The sequence below is a fragment of the Rutilus rutilus genome (assembly GCF_951802725.1).
Source record: "Rutilus rutilus genome assembly, chromosome: 17".
Classification (NCBI taxonomy): Eukaryota; Metazoa; Chordata; class Actinopteri; order Cypriniformes; family Leuciscidae; genus Rutilus; species Rutilus rutilus.
The window spans coordinates 28,501,090-28,517,332 of NC_140230.1; the positions used below are offsets into that span (position 1 = coordinate 28,501,090).

The window sequence follows — 16,243 nt, forward strand, 5'->3', positions numbered from 1 at the left end:
TCAAATAAATGCAACATTGGTAAGCATAACAAACTTCTTTTAAAAACTTTTATTTTTAAATTAAAGAATTAATACAAACTAATAAAATAAAGTAATAACTGAATTCAAAAGATCAAACATTTTGTGAGAGAAAGTCACCATATTTTGAGAATTATCCAATACAAAGTACAAGCAAAAATAATACTGATGCTTGCCTTGGCAAGCGTCACTAAATATAGAAAATGAGAGAAAGAAAGAAGAAATCAGAGAGAAAGAGGTACACAGAGAATGTGAGAGAATGATATGCGCCAGTGCCCATTATGTTCTCCAGTAAGTCCTGGGAAAATAAACAGCTTCATTAGCACGTCCTTTATAGAATTTCTCTCTCTCTCCCACACATAGCGTGTGAGCGCCTTGTCTGAAGCATAAGACGAAACTATCCAAACAGAAGACGTCAGTCAGAAGCCAGCTCAGTGCTCATTAATACATCAAAATGTTCCAGAGCCCACCACGCCTCAACCCCGGCCTGCCAAACGCTTACCTGAGACCCCTCCATTATGACCTCACCACTGGAACACAAACACTGCTAAAACTGATCCCGGAACATTCCAAAAATAACATGTCACACCAGATCATCGCAGATTTATCTTGAAGGGGGTGTGATATCTTACATTTCATTTTTTTTATGGTGTGGTATACAAACAGGCCGTCTGACCGAGCGCTTTGTGATAGATTAAGGAATATGGTTGACTTGCGGTTTGGCTAGGTAACATGGTCCGGTTAGCCCCTGCTGGTGGATGTCGTAACTACACCATCTGGCTGCAAAAGAGCATCTTTGACGGCCATTAAAATAAATTAATAAAATCAATAATTATTTACATAAATAAATAAATAAACTTGTTTATTTAAAATATTTAAAAAAATTTTTTTATTTTTTTTAAATAAGTACATTTTAAAATATTTGTATTTATTTATTTTTTAGAACAAGGCTCCAGGACCCTTGTCAACTAGGTCTTTTACTTAATGATATCTGGCCTCACTACTGACACATGCCCCATTCAAACAAATTCCTCAGAGAGTGTATCGGTCCGTGGCAGCTTGATTTCCCAGTATCGCAGACATTAGCGAGTCAAGTGGAACCAAATTTAATGGGTCACCCCGATGCTGCACACACACACACACACACACACACACACACACACACACACACACACACACACACACACACACACACACACACACACACACACACACACACACACACACACACACACACACACACACACACACACACACACACACACACACACACACACACACACACACACACAAGCCTGGCCTCTCACCCTATAATTTAGCCTCCCCTTCCATCAGCACAGACAGTGGGGTGTAAGTACTCTCTCACGGTCTTACTGTCAGTGGGCTTGTAAGCGCTTCAGTACAAGCCTACATTTTCCCTCAGTCACAGCTAATACACAGCAATTTAACAAGTCACTTTACTGATCAGCCTGTGGGGAAACACATACGCAAGACCCCGTCTGTCTGTCTGTCTCAGAATTTTCAATTTCAAAGTACTTTTTTTTTTCTGGCATAACTGTTGATGTATTACCAAAATAAAAAAATAAGTTACAAATAAATTATTATAAAAGCTATAAATAAAATAATAAAAAACTAACACACACACACACACACACACACACACATAAAATATGTTTCAATTAAATATTTTTATTCAAATAAATAAATAAATAAATAGAGTAAATAAATCTAATAATATGTGAAAATAAAATGATGGAAACACAAAAGCATGCACAAGTCCAAGTCCTTCACTAGAAAGAAACTATCCTGAACTATGATGTCAAAGGCAGCAGACAGGGAAAAAAACATATGTCCATTTGACGTTTGTGTGTATGTATGGCACTGGTAAAACATTTTACTGAAAACATTGCACTGAAATATTATATTATTTATATTTATCTACAAGTTGTTTCTATAGTTATATTTATGTTGTCACAATACACAGCTACTTTTTGAATGACCATTAAAATGTAGAAAAATGCTTTTTGTTGCAAGATAGTGTAGTTATGTCATCAACCAGCAGGGGCTCACAGGGCCAAACTAACCAGCCAAACCTTGACCCCTTGCTACATATACCCATTCCCATTTCAGTTTCCCATTTTTCTTTTTCAGTTTCAGGTAGATTAGTGTTATTCTTCTGTCGCAACCTTTCTCTTTTTACCTTCAATTACCATCAACTAAAACGCTCCAGAATTAATGCATATGCGTGTGTGTGGTGTTATGACAGCAAATCCACAGTGTGATTCCCATACCCACACCATTAAGACTTCCCTCCCTCAGGCCACTCTGCTCATGAATAGGGAGAGACGAAGAGATGAGGGGGGGGGGGGGGGGGGGGGGGGGGGGTCGTCGAGATCAGGTGCCGGCCACATTGCCTGAAACGCACTCAAAGATCTGACAGAGCCCACAGGCTTGAGCTGGGCATGTGGAAGATCAGCAGAACGGAAAGAAGTGCTGGACGTCCCATGACAGGGAGCTCGTGCGTGATGGAGGGGTCACAGCGTTACACGCTCGTCATCATTATCTACCCCAGCATCAGCATGTTGCCTAAGAGCCTGTATAATTATGAGAGCATGCAGGCCTGATGGCCCCGTTGTGGCCTGTTAGAAAAGCCTGAGTAAGCTGGATCAGGACAACACGCGAGAAAACACACACCTACAGCAGATGGAGTCAAGAGAGACGAGCAGAACGACTACACAATGAAAGTCATACGGGCGAGTAAATGATGAAAGAGCTTGCATTTTAGGATGAACTATCCCTTTAAGAGACGAAGAGCTCATTTTCTTTTCCTCTCTCTCTCTCTCAAAAAAAACTAATTTCAACAATCAATCTGTGTAAGAAGCATAGGTGTGATTCATGTGCATAACGCTTTTCTGTAAAAGCATACAGCAGATTGGATCTCTTAGGTCTGATGTTTTAATAATTCTACACCTGTTTGAGAGAATCTTCAGTGCACAGCAAGATTCAAAAGGAACCACTTGTGCAAAACACAGTTATTCTACTGGCTTGTATGTTCCATTTAGTAGAGAGAGAGAGAGAGATAGAAATATGGAAAAAGAAGGATGGGAGGAAGAGAAAATCGATGAGATGCTATTTTTGAGCTTTAAACCTGGATATCAATACATGCATGGCTCCTTTTCAAGGCTGAATGCATTATCAGAAGGCTGGCAAAGACTGCAGCAATATTCCTGACTTTAAAGTGCACAATATCACCTCATTCTCACTCTCTGCCTTCTATTTCTCAAAAGAAGCTTTTTTGTTTTTTTCAAAATGGCTTTTTAAAGGGATAGGTCACCCTAAAATGAAATTTCTGTCATCATTTTCTCATCCTCGTGTTGTTCCAAACTGGTATGACTTTCTTCCTTCAAAGAAACACAAAAGGAGAAGGTATGAAGATGCGTTTTTTTCTCTCTTTCACACAGTGAAAGTGGATGGGGACCAAAAAAAAAAAAGCACCATAAAAGTATAGTAAAAGGGGTCCACGTGACTTATCTGCTATAGTCTTCTAAGCCCCAAGTTTGCATTATGTCAGGAAAATTATTCAATTTAGGTCTTCACTCTCCTTGGCATGTTCATGAGAGATGTAGCGATATATGATTTGCAAATGAGTTTTTTTAACCATAATCATTTAGATGAATTGTTTGATCTAATTAACTTCACCCTCAACACCCTCAAATGATCCAGTAGTCTTAATGTTTTTTACACTGATAATAATAAGAAATGTTTCTTGAGCATCATGTGACACTGCAGAAATAGAAACCAAGTGACTGAAAAAATGCTTATTGCTTGTCACGGTCGCAGCTGGAAAGGAACAACTCAGATTTACATGGAAGATATTTTTATCGCTTGCCGCTTTATCACGTTCACCAAGTTAAGACACAGTGTAAAGGTAAAGACAAGACCGAGTTGGCCAGGAGTCTGTTAGTACTGAGAAAAGACAGAGAGAGAGAGAGCCTTTAAGAGAGAGAGAGGTATAGATGAAGTCATCCATCATCCCTCTGTCTTTGGGTCTGACACCGAGCCTCACGCTACACCCCACAAATCACACAGCAACTGCCAGAGTTGCAGGCTGCCCTCTCCAATCTCTCTCTTCCTATTCTCTCTCTCTGTCTTGTCAGTTGCTTTTACACCCCCCTCCAAGCCCTCTGCCTATGTCTCCTTCAAACAGAAAACAGACACACTCGCACGAACATACTGCATCCAACAGAAATCACACATTCTCTCTCTCATCCACCTTAACCTCTCCAGCTCTCGCCTTTCCCTTCCTCTAAAGGAAACAAGAAAGCTCCGCGACAGCAGGGGAACAAACACCGAGCACATTACTGAGGAAAATACCCTGAGCTTTGCAAAACTACCCCATTAAACAACACTGTTTACACATTATTTTTGTGGGCGTCTGTGATATAAAGCATTTGTCGCTTTTAAAGGCGACATGAAATCAGAATTTACTTTCTTAATAAATGTCTCCGGTCGTTTTGTGCATTACTGATGAGTGTTACTTAAAAAAAAACTGAGTTGAATACAAAATAAGCTCAGTCTACAGCATTTGTGGTATAATGTTGATTACCATGGAAAGTACTTTTAGATTATTTCCCCTCATTTGAAAAAGTGAATTGGGACCATTTTTGGAGACTTATTACTGTACGTTGTCATAGCAACAATGTTATGAAATTTGAATAAATTAGTTAGTAATCAAATTGTCCACCTTAAAAATTATATAAACAGATTTACGTCTTGTGGCTATACCAATTTCACCAATTCCCCATTCACCAATTTTAGCTTTTTTTTAAATAAAAGGAAGGACAGGTGGACATTTTTGTTGTAATCAACATTATGCCACAAATGCTGTAAATTAAACTTGCTCAGAACCCAGAATATTCTAATAAAGAAAAATCTATCTGCAAAATCTAATGACACATTTGGCCTTTGAAATTATTTTTGGATAATAACCAGTAATATCATAGCCCAATTTTCACAATTTAATTCAATGCGGATAGATAAAATCAAGGCTTGCCCTACATCATATCTCACTAATATTCTGTATCACTCTGAAATACGTCAAGTAATGCAAGTTAAATGTGTTCTAAATGCTATATTCATTATAAATGTTTGTCGCTAGTATATGCAGCACATTCTGCTGCCCTGTGGGAACTGTTTTCTTCTGGCACATCAGGCTTAAATTAAACCTTAATCAACCTATAAATCAGATCCTGTCATATGAAGCTGATGAGCAGAGCGACTCAAAGTGGGGGACGTGTACTTCCTCACACTAGAGGTTTGGAACGCGTTGTACTTGGAGGTTTAGTATTCTAATATATAAAGCTCGGCAGAGAGCTATACAGGTGTAATTATGCTGTCAAAATCAAAAAATCGGAACATATTTAATATTAAAGGCACAGTTCATTAAAAAAATTATTTCTGTCATTTACTCGTGTGGGTCTGAAACAACACGAGAGCAAGTAGATGATGACAGAACTGTCATTTTTGGCTGAACTATTCCTTTAATATACAGCTATATGGAGAGAGACCTCAGAGCAATGAGATTTTACTGTGGATGGAGCTGTGAAAACAGACACCAAGTGGGCAACAAAATGTCCTGATGATTGTCACTTTGTCGCTTTGCACCTGGTTAGGATGTAATATTGTTAGAACACACTGTATTGTTGACACTTGCCTGGTACTCCTGGTGGGGTTTTGAGGAACTTTCCGTTGAAATGTTGAATCACCACATCACATTTCTCAGTGGACTCCATTCTGAGACAGAAAGAGAAACAAAAAGAAACACACAGCATTAGGCAATCAGAATTAAAGTCATCGGTCATGACCGCAGTGAAAACATTGACAACTGAACAGATTTAGCTTTTTAAAACTCTGCTTTTAGACTTTTAGTTTCTTTAATAACGGACATTTTTGACCCTGTGGACAACATTCTCTATTAAAACACACTTTTCATACTCTCAACAGTTTAATTGGTCTATAACAATGACCAACAGTGGACATACAGTAGATGCATCAAAGGAAATATTTTTTTCTACGAATCAGCCATCATGTTTCTGAATCAACAAATGTAATTTCCACCATATTTCAAATTATGTATTTTAATTTTGTTAGACAACAGTATGTAGTGTATGACTCCTTTACCTCATGGCTAGCTTTTTATGTATAACAATTTTACAAACATTTTACATAGCTTCACATTTTTTATAATTTGACAAGCTACAGCTTGATAAGAAATGATGCAAAGTAAAAATATTCTGTAATGTTTTCTTTACTTATTACATATGTCTCATATTTCATGTAAATCATGTAAATTGTTGTCTCATTGATAAACAAGTACAAATCACTTTTGGACCAAAAATATGATGGAATATCAATCAATCAATCTATGTTTAGAACATATTTAAAGAATATAAAATAGATTTTATTTTAAATCATTAATTAATATTTCTATACAGAATTTTAAGATTGAAGATCTGTGTCTAAGTCAAGGGTAAACCAATACAAATTTGATAAATTGATAAATATAATAATCCAAAATAAGTGATAAAGGCATGCTAAAAAGTTCAAAGTTTTTAATGTGATTATCTATCTATCTATCTATCTATCTATCTATCTATCTATCTATCTATCTATCTATCTATCTATAAAAAAAGTTGAAATCTATTAGTATTAACCTCAGGGACATTAAAACTCCTGTAATTGAAGAAACATCCTTATATGTTAATTTCGAGAATGAAAGGAGAGGGATAGAAAGAGTGAGAGAGGGAAGATAAAGAACGGCAGGGGTGTTATATAGTGTTTGTTTCGGGCTGCTGGGAGTCTTGATTTAGTCTGTGCTCTCTGGAGTGGCTCCTCTCCTCTGTGCGGCCCCATTCAGCTCTGCTCACCCAATCATGGCTGAACGGCTAATTGCCTGGCTGGCACAATTGCACACACACACATATACACACACAGCCTCTGCTGGGATCTCTTACACAGCCAGTGACCCTGAAAACCAGCCAACCCACCCCACACGTGCCACACAAGAGGGGGGAGGGGGAGCAGGAAAAGAAACTAAGGGATGTTTTTATATGTGCCCTCTTGAACAAACGCTGTCTAGTCTTGCATGAGCCAAAGAGAGGGTTGGTTGTCAAGGTTACCTGGCGAAACCGACCCCTCGACTGACCCCGTTGGCGTCTCGGAGTATCCGTGTGGAGATGACATGTCCGAAAGGCTTCAGCATGTTCTCCAGCTCTTGTTCATCCATTGAAACCGGGAGGTTCGAGATGTACAAGTTAGTGGGGTCCTGTTCTTGTTGCTGTGGAGAAAACACAAACACACAATCTGACATTAGAAATCATGATGTAGTCGCACATATTCCGATTTTAAATTATAGGCATAAACTCCAGTTGCAGCTTATCCGGGACAAAACAACCCAAATAGTCAGGACGTGGCCTTCTGAGTGACATATCAATTGACTAGGGGTCAATTAGACTCAACGAAACAAACTATACAGGTGGAAATGCCTTGTTTACTTGCTACAAAGTGTCTCAGACAAAACTTTGAAATGTCTTTCTGAGATCACAACCATCCTAGGAGTATTTTGGTCTAATCTTCCATGCTGCAATGGGCGGCATGAGAAACCCAGGATGATGAGGAAAGAGAAAGAGTGAGCTGTTAAAGCTGAAAGCTATGTTTAAATGAAAACCACAAGATGCTGGAGGGCCTTAACTGGATACATCACTACCTGTCTCTCACTGACGCACTGGTGTTGATGGCCTCTTCTAGAGACACTGTGCGGCTGGCTAATGGGGGTCTGAGAGGACAGAGCACACGATACAGACACTGGATGGTGGTTGTTGAAGGGTGTGTGTGTGCGCAAACACCAAAATGAGCAGCATTAAAGCACTAGCACACTAAGAGAACATACTGCATTTGTCTCTTTGAAGCCCAGGCTAAAATGTGCAGAGGAAAATCATAAAAAAAAAAAAAAAAAAAATCTGGACCAAGAAATGGCATATCCATTAACACTTAAATGAATACCTCGGGTCTTTAGTGACCCGGGACGTCATTCACTACACTCCTCCCCATTCATTTTATAAAGTTAGACATAAACCTTCTTAGTATTCCTCAATTACTTCATTATAATATATCCATTATAAATATAAATGAATGCCTGCTTTCCCATTCATTTTTTGTAAAAATTGTATAGGGTCGCTAACGACCCGAGGTGTGTAACAGTGTCAAGTTTTTTTGTATAATTTGACCAAATTGAAATAAAACAATCAAATGAAATCATATTTAATCTCAAACTTGTAAAAAATTGTACTGTATATACAAATATTTAACATCAAATAAGCACTCCGAATAAGTATATATGAGTCCATGTCAAGACATTTACTGGCTCTCCGATGTCTGTTTAATGGCACAAATATTAACAGCATATCCATCTTAATTGGTTGAAAGTGGAGGACCGGATGATTGAAGCAATTTTACAAGCAACAAGAAAGATTTTACAGTTTAAAATTCCATTGGATTGGTACAATCAATTAAAACGCAATTTAGGCCCTGTTTACAACTGGTATTAAGATGTGTTGTTGTTGATCAGATCACAAGTGGACCACACTAAATAAATTTGTAAACAGGGTCTAAAATGTTTTGAGCTTGTCCACTTTCAACCACCTCCAGAGGTAGTCGAAAACGCATTCGACCGGATTTCTTTTTGTAGTGTAAACGTTCATGCGGTAGAATGTGTTGAAACAGCCACAAAAGACCACCTACTGTCCACCTACTGACCTAATGCGTAAACATTATGTGAAGCTCGCTAGCCAGACGGGATTTAAACTTACCGTAGTTGGGTGAAGACCCAAGTTTGGTTTGAAGACCAAAAATGTACCAAGCACAAAGTTTTCTCACCATTCCTGATTTTTAACACGCACGCGCACACACACGACACAAGCGTGGTCTTGTGGCTATCAGAGATTGAGAGATCGATTGATTGAGAGATCTGAAATACCGCCCATAAAGAAATCAGGACAGAAGTGGTTGGAAGTGGACAAAAGAGATGGATTAAAATACCAGGTGTAAACGAGGATGTGTCTCCTTGTGTCTTGTGATCCAATCATCCAAAACACATCTAAATACCAGGTGTAAACAGGGCCTTAAAGTCATATACATATGAAAGCAAATCCCCAAAGCAAAAACTAATTTCCTTAAACGTACAGTAGTACATTCGTTGTACATTCACAGATTGTTGTAATGTTGAATATAGGCTATGCTAAGTGTGTTGTTTTTGGATTCGTTATTGAGAGTGTATAATGCTTTAATGCTTTGTGTATGTTTTTTTCTTTCTTTCCTTTTTTTGTTTTTAAGTGTTGTGTGGACCCCAGGAAGACTAGCGGTGCTCTTGGGCATAGCTAATGGGGATCCATTTTTAATTTACAACTTTTTGCAATAAAAAAATGGTTTCATTTTTAAAGAATGCATTGTTATTAGCTAATATTTATTATAAAAAACGAGCAAACTTTCAAAGACCACCTCATTCTTGAAGTGTAGTGACCGCTGTGAAAGAAAACATCCAGACGGGATGGGCTGTGAATCTATAACAGAACCAGAGTGAGAGAAAAAGAATCAAAAACAGAAAGTGTTGGTGGGCCAGCAGAGAATGACGGCGACCCGCTGGTGAGTTAAGGAGTTATCTGACATATGAGCGTGTGTGCAAATATTCCATTTGTGAAGTGTGAGGTCCATCCCTGCAGGAGCCCATCACTCTTTTATTAAGTGAAAGTGATTAAAAGAGCAACTGTAGTTGCTTTATGATATCTCCTCACACACCAGATGTTCTCTATACTCACATTCCCTGGCTGAGATCCAAACGGGTTATTGAACACCCCACGCAGGGCATTACAACCGGCGACATTATTAAAACTTAAAACCGCTCCAAAATGACCACTACTGTATAGACAAGAAAAGGTTTGTACAATATATAAAACTGTTTTATGTTTATTAAACTAAATAATAAAACCATAAAATGTTAATAAGAAATAATAAAAAGTTAAAATATTTAATCATGGAAAGTTTAAGCAAACAACAGCATATAAAGCCCTATTCGGAAGGTAATTGTTTCTCAAGGTGACATCCATAAAAGAACAATTTGTATGGCTCCTAGTCCTTCGTGATAAAACTCATGCATTTGGATGACTGTCATGCAGGGGACAGTTGCAGAAGTGACTAATGCAATCTTATGAAAGACAGAGTATTCTGAAACATTTATACTTCTCTAAAACTGCACATACACTACTGGATTTTTTATAACTGATAAAAAATTAAAAGAGCTGATTTCTATTTTAATATAATTTCTTTAAGGCAAAGCTGCATTTTCAGCAGCCAGTACTTCAGGTTTCAGTGTCACATTATCCATTTTCTATTTCTTATTATTATCAATGTTGACAACATTTTTTTTGGGGAAACCATGACACATTTTTTTCAGGATTCTTTTAATGAATAAGATTATAATTGCAAGATTATGGGCCAGATTTACTAAACATGGCAAATGAGCGTGTGAGCGCAATTCCAAAATAGCAAAGATAGAAGTGAAAAGTTCTGAGCGTGATCTACTGATAACACGCACATTAAAGAACACAGACGCAGGCGGATCATTTAACGCAAATTAGCGTCTGGTTTAAGACATGGGGCCCTATCTTGCACCCAGCGCAACTGACTTTGTACACCGACGCATGTATGTATCATTCCTATTTTGCACCCGCGCAAAGCGGACTTTTCCCTCCACAGATGCACGTCGGTTAACTAAGAAATACACTTGCGTTCCCCGGTGGCGGTTCAGCGCAAAGAGGAGGCGTGTTCCGGCGCAAACGTTCCCTCTCATGCTATTTTACAGGTTTAGAAAACAATTGCGCCACTGACCGAAAAAAACCAGTTTAAAGTCAGTGGAGGGTTGCGCATGTTATTCATATGCTATTTTAAGGGCGCATGCTTGGCCTTAATCAATGTAGCGTGTGCACAACGCGCATACACTTTGATTCTCTCATCTACACACAGACGCAGCAGTTATTTTTGCAAATCATACATTATTACGATAGATGGATAGATAGACATTTTATTATAAAAGCATACATCTAGCTTACACATTTACCCAAATTATCATACGCCTGTTTAACCGAAGTTAATTTGGGTGTGTTTCTCCATCCCCAACGTCCCTGACGAGAACGTCGGTCTCCTCGGCCTTGAACCGTTCCTGTCGTGCGCCTGGCAAATCTGCCGTTATAATAGGAATCCGCTTTAGAACAAGCGCGCCTGCTCTTAAAGGGAATGTGAGATGTCGCTCTGATTGGTTTATTTCACGTTACGCCCAAACTACACCTATGAATAATGAAGCTACTTCAGACCAACCCCTTTTAGATTTGCGCCAGGCGCAAGAGTCATTTATCCCGCCGGGAAAATAGCAACAGCGCCAAGACCCGCCCACAAAGTTACTTGCGCTTTGCGCTTTGACACTTGCGTTTCAGACCGTTAAAATAGGGCCCTTAGTTTGTTGAGCAATAAAATAATGCCGCAAATACCAGTAAATTGACTAGCGCACACCTTAGTAAATCACCTTGCATGATTCATTTAAATACTGTCCTCCCATAAATTTTGCGTCTGAAAGGGAAACTCCTACAAATGCATACGCAATAAGGTCAGCCGCAAAAATAACCGTGTCCACGCCTTTTCAGTGCTAATTTTTCACTGCATGTCTTTAGTAAATTCTGTCAGTAGTTTTTTTTTTAATGCCAAAGGAGGGTTTGCGTTGGCGCAAGCTATTAGTAAATCTGGCCCTATATGTCTTAAATGTGTTTTGTTTTTTGTACAGTTGACTACATCCTTGGTGAATAAATGTATTAATTTCTCTAAAAAAATAACAAAGTTAAATGCCCATGAATAATAATGAGATTATGTTGTGGCGAGACTGGATATGGAAAAGAAACTGTAGCTTATAATTTTCTCCTAAGAGATGGGAAAAATATTGACATTTCCAATTCAGATGGCAATAAAATCACAGATTAACACCAGTAAATGTTGATATTACCTAACATATCCATCTAAAAAACATACCGCCTTATTAAGGTTTAAAACTGAATCCCAAAAGACATGGTTTAGGGTTATTCTGGAAATACCTTTACTTTAAAGGGGTTATCCACATCACAGTGGTACTCCACCCTCTTTATTATAGGCTAAAACATCTATTTAATTGTATTAGAGCCAAAGCCTAAGAAATACAAAAGAATAAGCGCTTAGTGAAAATATCTCATAAATGTGTCACTCTCGTCAAACCGGAGAGCTGTGGAAGAGTGACAGGCAGGGGCATTACGTCTGTGATGTGGATGAGAAAATACATTTGGAATCTCAATATAAAGACAAGGGGCTGATTTTCTAAAGGACGGACGCTGTGAGATGTATGAATGATTTATGAATATGAAATGAAAACACCGGCCCTTCCTTCAGGCTCCGAACAAAACTGAAAACAGAGCTGTGTGTGTGTGTGTGTGTGTGTGTGTGAGATATATACCTTCAAGGATCGGTATGCTTCCAAAATGATTCAGTATGGGGGACAAGGCCATGTTTTTGTTCCTCTGGTTCTGTTTTGAAACGTTAGATGAACATATGTATGTGGGTCTCCATCATAACCTGAGGACACAAGGTATCCAGCGCTCTCTTTCTCTCTATGTAAGCTCTAATGTTTTTCACCTTACAGTATGAAAAGTGGTTTTGTCTAGGTCATGCTGAACAGAGATATTGAACTGATCATATTACACTCCTTAGATGTTGCCTTTGAAATCCAAAATGAGACAGTTTAATGGTTATGGATGATGGGCAAAACAAATTAAATCCACAGAGAGATAATGTGTGTCTAGTTTTTCAAGTTACTTATACAGTATAAGTAACTCATCAGAGGACTGAGAACACGTGAGCAACTGTTCAAAACACATACACTCATGATTGTTTCACTATATTAGTGAGGTATACATTTCAGTATTCCATGATTTTGGTTTTAAACCAAACCAAACCCTACCCCTAACCACAACCCTTACAGAAATAAACTTCAAATAAAAAACATGTTTTGGCTGATTTATAAGCCTTTTCAACTAGCAAGGACCAAAAATGTCCTCGCTAGTCGGTTGTCACAATATTTCGCTGAATAAGTGAGTACATTTGGCCCTCACAAGTATAGCCAAACATGTACACACACACACACAGTAAACAAATGGCCATTGCACTCTGTGATGTAATTACATAATGTTAAAACACTATACAGTCAATTCCTATTTCAGATTCCTTATTTGGAGGCATTTGAAAGGAATATAAAGAAACAGAACAAAATAAAAAATAAAAGGTTTCCTCTAATTGAACAAAATACAATTAAGTTAAAATAAAAATCTTATTGTAATTGCACAGAAGAAAATAAAGTGTAGTCAAAGAGGAAATAGAAAAGATATACATCATATTTACTCTAATAGTAAGGAATAGAATAGAATAAGTTAATAAAGTTTTCTAAAATATAGTACATTTAGAGAATAAATAAATATTATAAAATATGACATTATAAATAAACTGACGTTCTGAAATTCTGTATTGTTTTTATCATGAGCAGATAAATAAGCAGATTATAAATAAAGGGAATAACATATATATTATTATAATTTTTTGTTTGTATATATATATATATACATACACACAAACCCTCCCCCCAAAAAACAAGGTAGATCTTACATAAAGTGCGTGTTCCCGGTCTGCAGAGTCCAAAAAAAAACCACAAAGAAAGAAAGAAAAGTTTATTGTCACTACAGGGACTAAGAAAAAAAACATCTTTCCGTACAACACAGTGCAACAAACAGCCAGAGTTCATCCTGTCCTTGTTGCTGCCTTTCCCAGAACTGAGCGATGGGGATTTCAGCAAGCATCTGTGAATGTCATACCAATCCACATTTCACCTAGACCTCTGTGCCTCCTGTCGGACAGCTCTGGTCCCGCTCTAATCGTCACGAAACAGTCAGTACGCTCTGTTTAATTCTCTCCAACAGAAGCTCAGCAAAAAAAAACATGCTTCATTCTCACAGATACTGATGAAGGAACATGCCACTCTTGCTGATGGCTCTATAAATAGTTTTTAAATGCTTAATGAACGTAACATAAATATTTAATAATATCTAAACCGTTTGGAGCCCAGGAGTCTCGTTACAGACTTTATCTGCAGGAGAGGCAAAGTCAAGGGCGGAACCTTTCAAGCAAACTAATGCATCTGCATGGACTGTCTAAGGCAGTCTGAGGATTGCACGTCTGAGACAGGTGTCCAAGGTCTGTCCGTGCTGTCTATGCTCAATATTTCTTTCGGGACTGTACTCGGTCGGAATGGTCCACGGTACTTCAGAGTATCAGCATTCCAGAGAAAGGAGAGATTAAACAGGGCTGGGAAGCTCACACACATCACATCCAGAACTAACAGCCCAGCCAACGGGCCTGTGCTCAGCTGATTAGCCCATAGGGACAGAGAGCTCTAGTTGGAGCCCCGCCAGCAAAGGCCAAAGGGAGGGTTGGGGAAGAACATAAGGCTTAGAAGAACCATTAGGATGTTACAATGACTGTTGTTTAAAAACGAATGATAAAATCAATACCATCTTTCGATTAACACTGTGGGACCACATAAAGAGTCGTTTGTCACTAAACCAGCAGGGTGATAAATTTCCATCTCATTCCCTCTTGAAATGATGTCTTTACATGATGCCTAAACATAGCCAGAAGGTAGTGCTGGAAAGCGATCACTGGGTCTTACTTAGAACCAGTTTAATATAAAATAATAAATGTCTTGCTCAAGGACATGATAGCGCATCTTTCACCACATCTACTGCACTACCTTATATGCGCCACATAAATGCTATAATGTCACATGACAGCCACCCCAAAGCAACCTACTCTCTCTGACAATCAGAGTAATTTGCAGGCCTGAGTGACAGGCTTCTGTCACCATTGGGTGGTTAACAGGGCTGGTAAAAGATGAAACCTCACTAATGCCATAGATTGCCACTAAATTGATGCCTGCAGTCTTAATTGGAGTTGCCATCAACAGCTGTTGCAATTTAGAGTTAATCACTGCATCGGGGCTGCTGCTCCTCATTTTAAGAGGATGGAGGGGAAAAAAAAAATGGCCAGCGATAATTGCAACTGCAAGTGGAAATGATGAAAAAACAGTAAGAGTGGATTTTAAGTGTTCACATCCTTCAACATGCACGGATACCGATGAAAAAAAGTATGTGTGTGTGTATGTGTGTGCGCCAGGTGAGGTCTCATTGTTCCTGTCGGTGCAAAGGTGCTGAGACTGTCAGTGTCTTCAGTGCAAACGCAGCTGAATCCCAAAATGGAAACCGCTAGTCTCCTCAAGCAGCATGGTCGCTGTGGTGGGATATCACACTTTACAGCCTGGTTATTCTCTCTCTCCTGCTGTTTTTATTTCAGATAGGGTTTTTTCTTCTACTCCCTCTCTCTCTCTCAAGGGTTTCTCCACAGCTAAATGACCACCATAAAGATTAGCAGCCCATGACCTGAAAACATGTGTATGACTCAATGTCTGTACAATCACCCACAACCATTTATACAGTAACTCAAGCTCTGTTACAAAACCTTGTCAGCTCCCTCGCTGCCTACTGCCTATATAGAAAGCTGCCTAATGCAGTGAGTGATTTGAACCGCACTACATAGGCAACAACTGTTGACCACCGAATAGCACTCCATAAGTGCACAGGTGTAATTTAGGGGTAATTGAGAAATCTAATATCCACATATAAGAGGTCATTGTACTATAAAAAGTCCTGTAAATTTCAGAACTCAAAACGTCCTTGTTAGTCCAAACAAGCTGCCAAAAGGACTTGCTTTTGATTCTGTCACATGACGTAATAGTGCGATGAAAGACCGACTCCGCAGAAGAAGATCAACGACTACTTCTACATCATTGCCTCTTTAGCCCCGCCCACCGATTTGCACGTCATATAGTAGTAAATACAAGAAAGATGCAAACACAGGATTACTCGAGCAAACAAAATGATTGCCAAGAAAAAAACAGTTTTTACATTGCCTTCCATGTGATCGCGTCAGTAAGACGCAGTTTGTTTGTTCGCTTCATTTTACTGCAGATTCGTTTTTAAACAAGACACTGTTC

At 38.6% G+C, this 16,243-nt stretch overlaps 1 protein-coding gene across 1 annotated transcript in view; it reads right to left on the minus strand.

Moving 5' to 3' along the window:
* rbms3 (RNA binding motif, single stranded interacting protein) overlaps window positions 1-16,243 on the minus strand; it is a 134,517-nt gene that overhangs the window by 29,728 nt on the left and 88,546 nt on the right. The window contains exons 5-6 of the mRNA XM_084384735.1: window positions 7,197-7,354; window positions 5,732-5,811 (exon numbers count right to left, since the gene is read on the minus strand). Coding sequence (XP_084240861.1) covers window positions 5,732-5,811; window positions 7,197-7,354 — 238 coding nt within the window. The remainder of the gene's footprint in view (window positions 1-5,731; window positions 5,812-7,196; window positions 7,355-16,243) is intronic.